Here is a 17,429-nt window from a genome sequence, read left to right as displayed (position 1 = left end):
AAAGTCGTTACAGTTAAAAAATTAAAAAATGTGCTAAAGAAAGATGGAAATATCAAAGCCAATGTTGTATTGGCGTGTAAAATTTCAACTATAAAAAACGGTGCTATGATTGAAGAAACAAAGTACTTTAACACGCGAATCATGGCGATTCTCGCAGCCACGGACATTCAGACATGGTTCGACGAAAATGTGACAGATCGCCTCCTGGTTGACGTGGAAGAATTCCAAGAACGTGATTCCAGCTGGTCGATGCGAGAAATCATCAATTTGACAGTGAACATCAATCTCTACGAGCCACTGCGTGGTGGTATCTCAACATATGCTGATATCCCACGAGATATAAAAATGAAAAAAGCTGTCGTCAATATAAAAAATAACGATGAGTTTTCTTTCTTGTGGGCTGTGACAGCAGCACTTCATCCAGCAGAAAATCATGCCGACCGTACGAGTTCGTACCCCGACTTCGAGACAGTATTGAAATACGACGGCATAGATTTTTCAATTACCTTGAAAGACATTTGCAAATTTGAAAAAATGAACAATTTGACGATTAACGTATACGGTGTGGACAAATGTGGTAAAAAAAGTGAAATAGTGCCGTTCTACTTGAGTAAAATCAAATCAGATAAATCCACTATCCATCTTCTCATGATTAACCCTCTTAGACCGAGACCTATTTCGCGTTGACGGAAAATGATTCCCTTCATAATTTTATCTCAAAATACTTTCTAGTTTCCGAATCCATTGTGACAGTTCAGTTTTTTTGTTGGGAAATATGAATTTTTGAATGTTCGCTACGGGCAGCACCAGGTCCTTGGGGAGCAAAATCAGGAAAATTTACGAATGATCTAGCACCAAATACCTTAAATACATCATATTAGCTTCCCTTTGAAAGGAAATAATGTTTGGAGTACGAAAAAAAAAATGTGTACTCACTTTTCTTTTGCGATAACTAAAGCATCTTTTCACACAACGCCAACTCAACATGAAACGCCGACTTCATATTGATATTTCGATGGGTTAAAGCAGTTTATCTCTTGGTTTAGGAGTTTCTATGATGCAATCTAACCTTGCTTGATGGAAATAATCAGTTAGAACCTCGACCTTACTGACCGATGCAGTTTTATTGGGCCTGGAAGCGCGTGTTGCGTAGAAACAACATACGGTCCGAGAGGGTTAATGGAAATATCGGTGTTAGGGCGATTCAAAAAAAATTTTTTTTCTTGTTTTCCATTGCAAACAGGCTTAAAAGTTTCTTTTTGGTGTAAAAAGATTCCAGTTAAAATTTGAGCCCTTAATATTAATATTTAGATAGTCCCCATCGCACTTTTCTATTTTCCATAAGAATAACATTGGAAATGTCTTTTTTGCACATTCTGATACTTACTGCAAGCCCATCGTGCGTCATATAAAAAATGTCTTCACTTATTCTTGTAGAAAATCGCACGCTCTACAAAAAAGGTCTCTTATGATTTTTTGTTAAACTTAATAGTTTCAAATTTATTAGAGGTCAAAGTTCAATCTATCGCAAATTTGACCATTTTCAGTACATTATAGCGGATTTAAGGACGTTCACGAGTAAATCGATTTTCTATAGATTTTCTTAAAATTTAGATGACACACTATTTATAGTTTCTTTAATGTACTTGCAAAATTTTGAAGACCATGCCCGTACCAAAGTGGAGACATTCGTTGTTGAAGTTGAGAAATTTAACATGCAAGGTATAAGCAAATCATGAGTTTGAGAGACATTCTAATTAATAGCAGTCACAATTTTCTATAGTATTTGATAAAAAAATGCATCATGATAGATATTGATATTAGGAATAAAATATAAAAAAATAGAGATGCTCAGCCGTGTCGTTCATACGTAATAACGATTCAAAGCTATAAATTTGACGATTTTGCGAGCGTGATTTTGCCACGGCATGAAAGGGATGACGCCGTTGTGTAGCGGCAACACTGCCGGGCAACGATACGTAAGGGCAAGGGGGAGGGACTTCACGTGCATGCACACTGGCAGGAATTTATTTTCATCATATTCAACGGTTTATCTCATAAAGAATTGTCAATTTAAGCATTTATGGCTACACATTTTAGCTCTCATTTTTGCAGACCTTTTGGGAATGACACTTTTTTATAAAAATAAGTTGTTCATACATATGAATGTTCAATTTAGCATTCGAGATTATAAATATTAAAATGAGACATGAAAAATTATCAACAATAACAAATAAATTAATTTATACAAATTGGAACCCCTTGGGAAAAAAAGGTTGGGACAAGTACATTGATGGTCCCTTGTTTCTGAATGACATAGAAAAAAGATTCAGAACCAGGAAAAAAATTCTATAGAAATAATAAACGAAAAATTGAAAAGTTCAAAAAAATTCAACAATAAAAAACAATCGAAAAAAATTCTGTAAAGAAAAATAAAAATTTTCAAAAAAATTCATAAATATTGAAGAAATTGAAAAATGTACTTTCCAAGTTACATGCAGTATAAAAATGTATGATATTAATTAGAGGCCAAGTTTTTATTGATAATTTGGAATATTTATTGAACAAATCGGAAACTTTAATTGAAACTCATGATAATTATTTTCAAGAAAAAAGTTAATGAAAAAAAAAATCATAACGGAAGTTACGTGCAGTACTAAAATGTATTATATCAATTCGAGGTCAAGTATTTATCAGTTGTTCGAAATATAATCTCCGGCGACAAATGAGCGTTGAGAATCCTTGTCGGGCTCACAAAATTTTATCAAAATTACTAAAAAATTAATGGAAATGAAATCATTAAAAATTCACATGAAAGTCATTCGTTACTTCAACAAGGTACACACTTTAAAGAATCGATTCCCCTCCGATTTTCAGGATCCCCTGGTATTATTCACAACATTCAACTTCGATTGGATCGGTACAAATTATGTTCAAATACGTCTTAAACGTACTTGTCCGGCCCATCACTTTTTATTCAAATTGCTCATTCGAAAACAAATCACAAACAAAGTTAATGCATGTGTTAATATTAAGGAACAGTAATTCCCGAGAAAATAATTTTCCTTCGAATGCTCTTGTCAAAATGAAACGAAAATGAAAGATAAAGTTGATTAATCTATTTATATCATATGAAGTCAGAATTCACAACAAAATAATTTTTCTCCAAATTCCAGGAATCCACGTGTCGTAGTCGACTAGTGGTATTTATCAAAATGTGTACGTGACTATAGAAAAAAAAACATTGCTTGGCTGAGTAGGTTCGAAAATTTCTTGTAATGTGCCTGATTATTTCTCATTTTCATTGGTTCTTATCGAATGGTATGTGTTCACTGAAGAAAATGAGAAGTGGATATTGCTATACGAACTTGCGAACAATCAAGTTCAAATTACTTGGAGATATTATTTTTATTTCTATCGATTTTATTATATTGGTCATTTTAGAGCAGCCCTGATTTGTTTTCGAATGAGCAATTTGAATAAAAAGTGATGGGCCGGACAAGTACGTTTAAGACGTATTTGAACATAATTTGTACCGATCCAATCGAAGTTGAATGTTGTGAATAATACCAGGGGATCCTGAAAATCGGAGGGGAATCGATTCTTTAAAGTGTGTACCTTGTTGAAATAACGAATGACTTTCATGTGAATTTTTAATGATTTCATTTCCATTAATTTTTTAGTAATTTTGATAAAACGTTGTGAGCCCGACAAGAATTCTCAACGCTCATTTGTCGCCGGAGATTATATTTCGAACAACTGATAAATACTTGACCTCGAATTGATATAATACATTTTAGTACTGCACATAACTTCCGTTATGACTTTTTTTTCATTAACTTTTTTCTTGAAAATAATTATCATGAGTTTCAATTAAAGTTTCCGATTTGTTCAATAAATATTACAAATTATCAATAAAAACTTGGCCTCTAATTGATATCATACATTTTTATACTGCATGTAACTTGGATAGTACATTTTTCAATTTGTTCAATATTTATGAATTTTTTTGAAAATTTTTATTTCTCTTTACAGAATTTTTTTCGATTGTTTTTTATTGTTGAATTTTTTTGAACTTTTCAATTTTTCGTTTATTATTTCTATAGAATTTTTTTCTTGGTTCTGAATCTTTTTTCTATGTCATCCAGAAACAAGGGACCATGAATGTACTTGTCCCAACCTTTTTTTCCCAAGGGGAAGTTTATGGTTTTATATATGTTACGGTTAGAGTCAAAATGTAAAATGAATGGCACAGTATATAAATTGTATAGTTTGCAGATTTTCGCTGTATTTCAATGATCCGAATCTACAGCATTATAATGAAAAGTTGTCAAAAGTCATGATGTTGCATGAAAATGACATACCGCACATTGCATTCAGAAATTCTGTAAGTTTCTGGAGATGTTGGTAGGCATTATATTTGATCACATCCAAAACTGAGCAACTGTAGACTTATCGGAATGAATTTTTTTTATAATAATTCCATATCTGTAGTTTGCAAAGTGGAAATACTCAACATACATGTCATTCCATAAGTTTTGTTATCAAAATTTGTGTTTGCACACCGCATTCCGAAGATACGACTTTTCATATCATCAGCCAAAAAAAGCTTCCAAAGGCATTCTGGAACAAGTTTCCAAATTTATCACTCGACAGACCTAATGGGAAAAAAATAACTACCCAGTATACCAAGACCAGAAATTTTTTTGAAAATCTGATTTACAAAATGTGCAATTCAAGATTATGGTTACAAACCTCTCGAATCATGTTACCACAATCATCATGAAGAAGGAGTAGAAAATCATAGGACACATATTAGGGAACGAATTAATAATATGTATCGATCCGCTGCAAACCGATGGAGTCAAAACAAGGATCGGAAAGAGCAGAGCCATAGTTAAAAAGAAAAAAGACAGCGCAATTGAAAGAGAACAGAAATTAAAATTGTTTCATGTATCTGTGCATTAGTTTCTGAAGACAGTAATTTCAGATCTATTCAGAAATAAGTAGGTGAAGACTTTAGTAATGAATATCTTCGTTAATATATTCCAGTCGGAACCAAAAAGTTAAAAGATTGGCATACCTGCTATTTCACAGAAATATCAAAGTTCATAGGTACTTGCTACGTACCAGTTATACAGACTTTGGTGCTATAGGGAAAAACACTTCAAAATTACATGAACCACATTTTTGAAACTTATTATGTCACATTCAAAAAAAAAGTGACAGACACGATGCATGTTGAAGCAAGCAAAATGCTGTAATTTTGTATGTCTCCATGGTTATTCGCAGACAAAATATTTGATCACATCCAAAAATGATCAGGTGTAGACTTACAGACATGAATTTCTCAACCCACAATGCCAATCGCAAACATGGTCTGGAAATATTCAATATACATGTCGCTTCATCACTTTGTCGAACTTTAGAGGTGTTCATTGCATTTCGAAGATACAAATTTTGATATCATGAAAATTAAGCACCCAATGACTTATTGAAATAAATTTCCAAATTTATCATGTAACAACTCAAGTGAATATATCTATGCATTTACATGGCTCAAAGATTTTTCAAAACTTGGGTGTATGAACAAGCAATCATGAAGGCTTTTCGTTATAAATATTTCAAATTATCTTGTTGAAATTAATATAAAAAAATAGAAATACGAATATCTCTCGTATTGTCTGGAGAATAAATAGAAATTGGTATGACAATACACTGTAAGCTAAGGAGGTGGAAAAAAGGGACCGGTGAACACAGCCAAACTAAATGAAAGAAATTATGACAACAATACATTGAATTACTTGACCAAAGTTTTTTAAAATTTATTTGAATTCGTTTACACACAACCATCCACCTCTTTCTTTAATGTAATTACACAACATAGAATTTCTGTTTGGAAAGAACGTTTTAGAGGTTATAATGAACGAACGTTTTTTTTCTCATTGTTATTATTATTATTATTCAACACTAATTAGTCACGTCATTAATAATATCGATTCCTTCCACTGATAAGTGGAAATAAAAGTGGTTATTGATAAATAACCACTTTTATTTTTCTACACTCTGCACGCAACAGCACTCCGGCGGTCATAACCTCAAACGTCAACATGACGCGAAATCTCGCAAATTTGCTATCTATGTATATATTACGATATCGAAGTAGAACAGATAATTCTTAATTTTCACGACACACATTATTCACGTTTTCACTTCTCAACATTTTACTCACTCTCAGTACACTGTATGAGATCAATTAATCTACTTTTGAGGTTTTATTTATTATAGATATTATTGTCGTGAATTGGGCTCGAAACTTATTGAAACTTCTTTTATGAAAAAAATAAAATTGATTATATCCACTGCTATTTCCAATAATGTTTTATATATTTAAACGAAATTTGCAAATCTTGCACCGTTGATCCACAGGGCTACGATCGCAATCACTTTATAATAACATAACAGACGATAACAGACGGTATACAAGAAAACATTGAGGACTATCAGAAACTTTCTCATCGGCGATTGGTCGAGACGGATAGATTCTCACCGGTGATTGGTTATGATGGGCATCAAGAAGCCCTTGTATGTATCGGTCTGAACCCATATACGGATACGTCAGCTGCGTGAATGTGTTGGTACTTTTTGCATAATCTTGAGCCCGTGCAAAGTTTTTTCTCAGCAATTACGCCACCGATCATGCTGATTTTGGGCGCAATCGAAAGAGAATTTCTTAATTAGCTGAAAGTTCAATTTTCAAATTGCGACATAACTCCTGAGCTTCGCAATTCAAGAAAATGACATGTCGATTTTACCCCCACCACCGCGAATCGTTTTATTCAGAGATAATATAGTCTCGGCGAGAGCCTCGGGCCAGCAGACGACAGGGCTGTCAATGTACTTGTCCCGAGACTCTGCCGAGTCTCTTGATATCGATCGAATTTATGACTGCTGTTACCAGCTGTGCTGCGCCGTGTGCTACGTTATGAAGTTGACGTCAGATTTCCAATCATCAACAACTAATTTCAACAACCAATCACAACGTCTAAAAATGGATGTCGTCAGATCCAACCAATCAGAAACTCGATAGCATCAAAGTGCCTTTGATGGCGTTATAATATAAAATATACAGACACATAAATTTTCGAATGTGTTGGTAACTTTTGCATAATCTTGAGCCCGTTCAAAGTTTTTTCTCAGCAATTACGCCACAAATAATGCTGATTTTGGGCTCATTCGATAGAGAATTTCTCAATTAGCTGAAAGTTCAATTTTCAAAGTCGTACATAACTCATAGGCTTCGCAATTAAAGAAAATCACATGCCAATTTTACCCCCACCACCGCGAATCGTTTTATTCAGAGAAAGTATAGTCTCGGCGAGAGCCTCGGGCCAGCAGACGACAGGGCTGTCAATGTACTTGTCCCGAGACTCTACCGAGTCTCTTGATACTACTGAAAGTACGTAGCAGGCAAGCAAGGTTGCCAGATTTCCGCATCGCTCTAAGGATATTTGTATTAGTGTATATTTATAGGGTGCGCCAGAGCCTTATTCGTATTAGTGCATAGAGTCCGTGCTAAAAGTTTGGGAGTAGGGAGAGGGGCGCGCGCTACACAGTGACAGTTGAACTAACAAGGAAAGTCTTTCCGCTGTCCCCCTCCGATTTTAATGAAACTTGAATATGTTATTCTACATCAAAATCTAAGAGACACGTATTTTTTTTTATCGGCGGAAAAACGTTTCTAGGGGGTGAAATCATCCCTTGAAGTTGAGATCTCCGAGGGGTACTTTTCAGGTTTCACCTATTTCCACTTGAGATAATCGAATGCACCCAAATGGATAATTACCTTAATGATAAACGATGAAAAATGCAACTGGTTTCACATCGGAGGGTTGCATAAGAAAAAAGTTATAGGGGTTGAAATTCACAAAATCGTTATAACAAAAAAACTATTGCACCTATCTCGATGAATTCAATTGCATTTTGAAGAGGGTAAAAAAATAGTAGATACGGGTTTTTGCGTTTTCCTTGCAAATCAAGTTAAGGGGGTGAACTACCCCTATGTATGTTTACGCTTAATCTCAATCAAACGGCAGTAATTCTTTTTTTTCTTGTTTCCTCTCCTCGTAATACGTTTTTTCTTCAAATTTACAACATCCACATATCAACAGATGGATGGATTTTTCCTGCAATTACATTTTCCTAACTGGTGAAAGTGATAGAACCCAAAGTATGCGTCCAATCTTAATGGTTTGTTTTTTATTTGAAGGCATTTTGAGACTCTTCTAGTTATACTTAAAAGATTCTATTCAAAATTTATTTAAACAATGGATTTGATCTACTTGAGTAAGGAAAATTGGAAAAAATCGAATTTTTCCGTTGAAAATTCTACCATTTTATGAATTCTTTATTTTTTGTAACTTTTTACGGTATTCATACGAATTACATCCATAGTTTAAAAGAATTCACTTATTTATTTTTTCCGCGAAAAATTATAGATTGGATAACTTTTACGAATAACAATTTTTTTTATTAGTTAATAATGAATAAACCACAAGATAAATTTAAAAATATGTATTTCTTATACTTTTCACAAAAATTTCGTAAATACTGACGTATTTTCATAGTTATCATATCTCCCCCCTCTACTTGACGGTGTTATTTCGGAGTCACCTCTGTCCGGTCTGTGACTCGCTCCCAAAATTAGATTTGAAATACGACGCAGAAGCAGTGATAAAACTGCGATCGGGGAATGTATTCACCACAGTCGGTTATTTTTATTTTACACAAAAGAAGTGCCTTACAATCCGAGACTATTTAAAACAAAGTTGCAAGTATTAATCAAAATGAAGATAAATCCTTTGAACGTTATTAGAATGCTTCTCGCAACTTTTGAAGTTATGCGTTTACCGGATAACATTAAAAATATTTTGTTGACTGCAATGAACGAATACAGTGGTTTCGACATGGTAGAAGAAAATTCTTTGCATTTTGAAGAACCATTTAAGGATCGGGAAATGGAAATTGTTGAAGATCAAGAATGGGCAGACGCCCTGCATGAACCAGAACTTCCGCCTGATACATGCACTCGTGATGACGAAGACTTATCTTACGAGTACAAATTAAGGGCCGTTGAGTATTGGCGCAGCGGGAAGACAGGAAATTTAGGTTTGGGAAGTGTTAAACAAAAGTTCAAGAAAGTGCAATCTATACGACAGTTGCGGCGGTGGGCCCACAATTTGAACAAGGGGGGGACATACAAAGAAAAATTAGCACGAATTTGTGGATACACTTTGGAAAATTTCAAAGCTGCTGTGGATGCTGGTTTAATAGTGCACGATTCCGATTTAAAAAAATGGGCCTTGCATGCTCAAAAAGAAGTAGGGCATACTGATTTTCGTTTCAAAGCATCTCGTACGTGGATAAACTCATTCAAAGCAGCTCATCGTATCGTATCGAGAAAAATTAATAAATTCATTACATCCAAAACAATTGAAGATGGAAAAGTCTTGGAACAACAAAGTCAAAAATTTGTCGATGACGTAAAGCAAAATATTAGAACGTACGAATTGTCAAATACATTTAACGCAGATCAGAGTGGCTTCCAACTAGAAATGCATTCAGGAAGAACTTAAGCGATCGAAGGAGAAAAGCAAGTACAATGTCTTGTACAATCAGTCTCTTCTACGACTCACAGTTACACTATTCAGCCGACTATATCAGCTGACGGCAAGCTGCTATCTCCTCTATTTTTAGTTTTAAAAGAACCAACTGGCAAGATTGGTCCATTAGTGGAGAAAACGCTTTTCAGACCCGATAATGTGTACATAGAAGTATCCAAGTCTGGGAAGCTTACTTCAGGTATAAATTACATCCACTGTTTTTGTGTAAACATTTTTTCGATTGAAAAAATAATCCGTTTTTCTATTTTCAGATCATTTTAAAATTTGGTTGGAGCATGTATTTTTCCCGAAAGTTGGCCCAAAATCATTATTACTGATTGATTCTTGGACTGGACACTGTCCCCAAGCTGTACTTGATGTGAAACCTTCAAATAGAGATGTGAAAGTAATGATTATACCTAAAGGAACTACCGGAAAAATCCAACCCCTCGATGTTTTTGGATTCCGAATATGGAAAAATTTTGTTAGACATTTTTCTGATAATTGTCTTTTGATGAATTATGATATTAATTTGCATTTGAGAAACAATATCATAAAGCTGCAATCACTCATTCATAACCAACTGTCGTCACCACGTTATATCGATCTTTTCAAATATTCTTGGTACAAAAGTGGTTACATAGAAGAAAAACCTGCGAATTTTGAGAATCCTGTAGATTTTGCATTTGGAGATTCCTGCAACTCACATTGTGAAGTTCCAGGATGCGAAAATGTTGCTATTGTTCGCTGTTCCTGGTGCAAAAAGTCGCTATGTTTTAAACACTTTTTCGATGATTATCATTACTGCAGTACTTACAACGGTTAATAGAGCACACCATTATATGTTCGCTTCTATTTATCGCTATGGTGATTATTTTGTTAGACTGTTGACATATTATTAATAAAAGATATAAGCATATTGTACACTTTTTTTTACTCGACTATGTAGTTTTTCTATACGTCATCCCAAAACTTGGTCTTATCAACCGGAACGAATATGAGTATATGTGTAAGCGCTTATCGTGTTGCCAAATATAAATCGGTCAGAATTATCGATAAATCAGATATAAATACTTTTCCATCTGAAGATTCACCTATAAATAAGTTGGCATTTAGATAAAATCGTTCATTGAATGTTATATCCGCAACATTGTTGTTGTAAATTTGAAGAAAAAACGTATTACGAGGAGAGGAAACAAGAAAAAAAAGAATTACTGCCGGTTGATTGAGATTAAGCGTAAACATACATAGGGGTAGTTCACCCCCTTAACTTGATTTGCGAGGAAAACGCAAAAACCCGTATCTACTATTTTTTTACCCCCTTCAAAATGCAATTGAATTCATCGAGATAGGTGCAATAGTTTTTTTGTTATAACGATTTTGTGAATTTCAACCCCTATAACTTTTTTCTTATGCAACCCCCCCATGTGAAACCAGTTGCATTTTTCATCGTTTATCATTAAGGTAATTATCTATTTGGGTGCATTCGATTATCTCAAGTGGAAATGGGTGAAACCTGAAAAGTACCCCTCGGAGGTCTCAACTTCAAGCGATGATTTCACCCCCTAGAAACATTTTTCCGCCGATAAAAAAAAATACGTGTCTCTTAGATTTTGATGTAGAATAACATATTCAAGTTTCATTAAAATCGGAGGGGGACAGCGGAAAGACTTTCCTTGTAAGCCGAGAGAATACGGAAATTTTGTCTTCGATTATCACTCGTGAACGTCCTTAATGGTTTTATTGGCAAAGATTGGCGAAAAATTTGTGTTAATTTTAAATTTAGTCTATTAGAGAATATTTGTTCATATTTTTTTGTAATAATATGGCCAGCGAAACTCTAAAAAATTAAAAATAACTTTCAGTATTTGATGAAAATTATATTTCAAAAAAATAATACACACTGAGGAACACCAATATCTATTTTTACGAGAATCAACAAACTAAACTACTTCATCAACAACTCCACCGAGTAGAAAAGTAGTTATATTACCGATATTGAAACGTAATACCCGCGGAGCGGCCCGAACCCGCTCGAACTCTCGAATACTACGCGTACACAAAACATCGCGGAGCGTAGGACAGGCGTGTGCCTCAACCGGCGGCCATCTTGGTTACTGGCACAAAGGCCCGAGCGAGCCGGTGGGCAACGCTCTGAACAGCGCCACTTGAAGAGAAATCAAACTAAATTATATTTTTCATATTCTAATTGTTTTCAAACTTTTTATTTATCAATATGAGCGTAATTAGGCTCAAAATGTCGGGAAAAATAGCCGTTATCGAAGAAAATTAAAGAAAAGGTTAAATCTTCTAGAATATTTGTACAATTTCAAATAGAGCGAGATGCTTGATTACAGCGCATGCGCGGGGCTAAGCATTCATGGGCTATAGGAATCCGAACGTGACTTTTCCCGATTTTCCGAATAAAATTAAAATTAACGATATTAAATAAGACAATGAAGCCAAATCATATAAAGAATTAAATAATGGCAATTGGCATTAAAATTTTATTATTTTAAAGTCACGCTGAGCTGAAAATCATTAGAAGCGGAATTCGGCGCATCGGGCAAAATAGCGATCAGCCAATAGCAAGGCGCGAATCATGGCAAAGAGCCAATAGAGAAGCCCGTTACAAGAGAATGCGCAAAACACGACCGAAACAGGGAAATTCGGCGTTTGAGAGATTTTAGAGTGGGGAACGGGGTATAAGAGTCGGTGCACGGCTCATTCGGCAGGCAGTTCACCCTACCACTAGAACCAACTCGGATCTCCTAGAAGAACCAGACCAGACTCAAATAGAAAAATACACTCTATTCTAATACAACCTAAAAATCCTTTTTCCTACTATTCCTTTGGATGCCTGAGGTATTGGTGAGACCCGGCGACGTATCGATCCCGTAGTCCAGGGTCCACTCCACTTAACCTGAAATTTCCGAATTTTCGTTGCACGGGGCATTGGTGAGACTCGGTGACGTATCGATCCCGTGGTCCGTGGACGAAAATTACCTAACCTAGTGAATGCTCAGGATATTGACGAGACTCGGCGACGTATCGAGCCCGTGGTCTGGGGTTCACATCCTAACCTGTTTTGTGTCTTTGAACATTGGCGCCATTCGGCGACGTTTGAGGCCCGTGGTCAAGCACAAACTTTCCACCTAGCATTTTTTGAGTTTATTCAGAATAGAGGCGATAAAATAAATGATTTTATGATTGATTATTATTAAATTCAAAATTGTTTTATAATTTATCCGATTTGGTTGGGTCGAACGAATTAATTAACATTAGAATCCATTATTAATTGACGAATTTAACAATCCATTGTCCATTTGGACCATTGTACGACACTGAAGTCGAAATAAATCATTTGAACAAATTATAATAAATTATAACAAATACCAAGCGAATAAAAGCATTAATTCAAGAGGCTGCGGTAAGACTAGAGTTTGTATAGCATCCAAGCAATCATAAATTGAAAAATTATAAAAAGAAAAGCGTACAACACTCTTGAATTATTAGGAAGCGTAAAAATTCAGGCTCAAGCGGTTAGGAATCCAGGACATTGGTTGTTAATCATTAATGTTGCGAATTTCATTTTTTGTTTGAAAAATCTCATGCAAAGCGGAAAGGAAGGGAAATAGAATAAGCAGGGGGCACGATAAATCATAAGGCGTTCTTTATTGTACAAACAAAAACGAAAACAAATTTGAAGATTCAATCGAAATTTTCATACAGAAAAACGTTCCGTTTTTCCGGGTCTTTCGAGTCTTCTCTCGCCTGATTCGGTTAAACAACGCGGACAAATAAAAATTAAAATTAAAGACGCGTATCATTTTTGTAAAGACACCAAAATTATTGTTTAATAAATTCATTTTGATATCTTATCCAACAATCCTCGTCTCTCGTCTCGTTCATACCTACTCCTTTTAAAAATAAGGTAGCTCGAACCGACGCGTGGCGGCGTTCAAGCCGGGTCGGCAAGAGCGTCACGTTACAATATAGGGTCTAAAAGTTTTTTTTTATCGGTACATTGATATGTATGAGACAACTCGATTGCTCAACTATAATTTTGAAAATTGATTTTAACCATAAAAGTTTTTAAAACATGTACGGAGACTATAATAAAACAAGAATAATTAAATACAGTACTTTACTTAACAAGATTATTTTTACATAAAAAATTTTATAAATTTCTACTAATAAATTTTTTTAAACTATTTGATTTTTTTTGGATTACTGTGAAAAATTCTTCATGAACGTTTTCTAAGAGACCGAGTTCAAGGACCATAAAGTTTTTGCTGTAATGTACTGAAAACGGTTAAATTCGCGATAAATTGAACTTTGAACTCTAAAAACTTTTCAACTATTAGGTTTAACGAACAATCATAAGAGACCTTTTTTGTAGAGCGTGTGATTTTCTATAAGAACAAGTAGAGACATTTTTTATATGACATACGATGGGTTTGCAGTAAAGATCAGAATGTGCAAAACAGAAATTTCCAATGTTATTCTTATGGGAAATAGATAAGTGCGATGAGGACTATCTAAATATTAATATTAAGGGCTCAAATTTTAACTGGAATCTTTTTACACCAACAAGAAACTTTTAAGCCTGTTTGCAATCGAAAACAAAAAAATAAAATTTTTTTGAATCGCCCTAATCGGTATGGATGTAGATGAAGAAGACAATTTTCAACCAATCTACCACTTTGCTTGGATCTGTAATCTATCACGTTTGCTGAGTTCTCAAGTTACAAATTATGATAAACGCACATGGTTCTGTGACAACTGCTTGAATCACTTCAAACTGCAAAGTTCTTTCAAAAATCACAAACGCGATTGCATGAGCATAAACAAAACGAAATTGGTTTTGCCGACCGAGGAAAATAACATTTTTAATTTCAAAAATTATCGGTTCATAGAAGATGTACCGTTCGTCGTGTACGCGGATCTCGAATGCCTTATCGAATCAACGGGTGAGTCTCAAAAGCATATCCCGCACAATGCTGCGTATTATTTGAAATGTTCTTTCAACGATTCACTCTCAAAATTCGATATGAAACGTGGAACCGATTGTATCAAGTGGTTCATCGATCAATTGCACGAAATCGCAGAAACAGTTAATTCTTATTTGACAAATATTGTGCCGATGAAACCACTCACATCGAATGAAACAATACAGTTTAGAAATGCCACAAAATGCCATATTTGTGAAAAGCCGTTCGACTCCGCGGATGTAAAGCACCGCGATCATTGCCATTTCACAGGAAATTATCAGGGTTCTGCGCATCTTGGATGCAATTTGAATAAACGGTACATCGATTTGTTGACGGTTTTTCCGACGACTTATCCCGCTCATCGTTCGGATCCTTTTTGTTAGGCTGCCACGACATGACTGATTGCAGCTACGTTGAGAACACTTGGATTTTTAAAAATTTTTTACAAAATCGTTTTTTATGACAAAGAATGATCCTTTCCGTATGACTGCCAAGACACGACTGATTATAGGAACGTTGTAGTTGAACCTTTTACAAATCTTTCTTATTTATCCAACTGTTGTGTGTACTATCGAAACCTAGCCACTTTACTAACAGCTGATTACCACGTTTTCGCACTATTTTTTCCACAAGGAGAATATCCGGATTTCTGACTAGAGTGAGTTCTTTCTCATAGAAACCGCCTTCGATCGGTTGATTCTGATAATCCGTGAGCTTGAATGTGATAGGATCGGTATTTCGTATCTCGCTTATGGTAAAAATCTCAGTTGTCCAATTCGGTGTGTAGCCTTTCTCGAAAACGTGTTTGTGCTTGCTGACTCGAACTTTGTCTCCAATTTTAAACTTTATATTACGCGTATGATTGACACGATAATTTCCATAAATATTTCGTAGAATATTTTTTTAATTCTCAGCAGTGACATCTTTTGGTTTCATTTTTATCGTACGATGCCTTCAAAGTACGATTAAAACGTTCACATATCGATGCTTTCATGTTACTGAATGTGGAATATAATTCAACATTATGATGTTTCAAGAGAGCTTTCAAGTCGCTGTTATAAAATTCTTTGCCACGATCAACGTGTAATTTTTGTGGTACACGACCTTTTGCGAGAACAGATTTCATGGCGTCCGCCACTCTTTGCCATTTTTACTTTTAATCGGAACAGCCCAGGCGAATTTGGAAAATGTATCGATAATATAATCGGCGCCAAGCCTCTACCGCGTCTCTTGATTGGATTATTATAACACCTATTTTTTATCGCATGCGGAAAATACTCATCCAATCGTGTTATTGTACAAGTAAATTGTTCTCATCTTAAGTAAATTTACCATTTATGATAATCGTTTTTTTCTCAATTTGTTTTTCATTGAGTGAGAACACAAGACTTTTCAAATGTTCAATTCTGTGAAATTTCTTGTAGGTGGTGAGGCAAGTTGACGAATTAAAGTTGAATATTATTAAAATTGAAAAAACAATCGCCGAAAAGGAATCGTTCTTGGCACTAGCTCACACACGCTTGGGAAATCGCTGTCAACGTCCTGGGTTAGAACTCACACATGATCTTGTTGAGATAAACCTCATGCGAGAAGTCCAGACATTGCGAGAAATGGTGGTGAGACTCCAACGCAGTTTTCTGGAGGTAATGGAATAAAATTTCACATTAATCGTAAGAATAAAACAAATATCACTGATTTTTGAATTATTTTCATGAGCTATATTTTTATTTTAGGCTCAAGCATCACTCCGCTATTTACTGAAAACTCAAATTGATTTGGAAGAGGATATAAATATTAAAATCAATAGTTTGAAAATCGACCAGGTTGATTGCATGACATTGCGTCAGAGCATGAATTACCATGCGTATTGACACACGACTATGGAGAATTCCGTAAGGAATAATCAACTACATAGTTATTGTTTAATTTTCACGTATATACTGTATGACTTGAATTTAATTAAAGAACCTCTGTAATAAAAATGAATGTACCGTCCTGAAATAATTGAAATGTTTATAGAAAGACCACCTGCAAGCAAAATTTAATAGACGACATTCGTTCGACATATATGTTCACCCGTTGACAATGAGTGCAACCGTTTTTTTGCGTTTCCGTCTGGTACACCCTAGGTATACAACAACATGAAATTTCTTTTGCTTATAACATACGTTTTCAAAAAAAAAATGGGAACTCATAAGTAGTGGAATTGTATCATTATTATTTCAGGAATAAGAATATGCCAGATTCTAGCTAATATTCTTATTAATAAAAGTCCCTTCTCGGGGAAAAAAAATTCAAACGAGTTCAAACTCGGAATTATTAATAAAACACTCGTCCTCTGATTATTATCATAAATTTTAGTACTGCACATAACTCAAATGATAATTCATTTGATTCATTAGAATTTTCTCAAGTTTCTGATCTGTTCCCTTGTCTGGTTCCCGTAGGAATAAATATTCCGAATTATAATTAAATACTTGGCCTCGAATTGATATCATACATTTTAATGCTGCGCGTAACTTCGATTGGCTTTTTTCAATTCATTCAACTGTTAGAATAAGATAAGAAGAATGGGGCATCGGTTTCCAAAATATTTTCAAGCGCAATTTTCCGGTTTTTTACTTAACGTGTTATTTGATTTTTTTGACATTTAAAAAATAATTAAAGATTCATATTTTTTTAAATATAGTGTTTTTTCATGATATGTGAATTTTTTTTCGAATTGTTGTAATGAAATTATTTACAGTTAGTTTCATAATTTTTTTATGGATAT

The 17,429-nt window shown here is 34.6% G+C and overlaps 1 protein-coding gene across 1 annotated transcript in view; it reads left to right on the top strand.

Moving 5' to 3' along the window:
- Tektin-C (Tektin C) overlaps positions 1–16,776 on the top strand; it is a 344,208-nt gene extending 327,432 nt beyond the window's left edge. Inside the window, exons 6-7 of the mRNA XM_043425772.1 lie at positions 16,081–16,299; positions 16,390–16,776. Of these exons, the coding sequence (XP_043281707.1) occupies positions 16,081–16,299; positions 16,390–16,527 (357 nt within the window). The 3' untranslated portion in view covers positions 16,528–16,776. The remainder of the gene's footprint in view (positions 1–16,080; positions 16,300–16,389) is intronic.
- Positions 16,777–17,429: the final 653 nt, after the last annotated feature.

The sequence above is a fragment of the Venturia canescens genome, chromosome 8 (assembly GCF_019457755.1).
Source record: "Venturia canescens isolate UGA chromosome 8, ASM1945775v1, whole genome shotgun sequence".
NCBI classification, from domain to species: Eukaryota; Metazoa; Arthropoda; class Insecta; order Hymenoptera; family Ichneumonidae; genus Venturia; species Venturia canescens.
The sequence above is the reverse complement of the archived record's forward strand: the minus strand, read 5'-3'. Positions and strand labels throughout refer to the sequence as shown.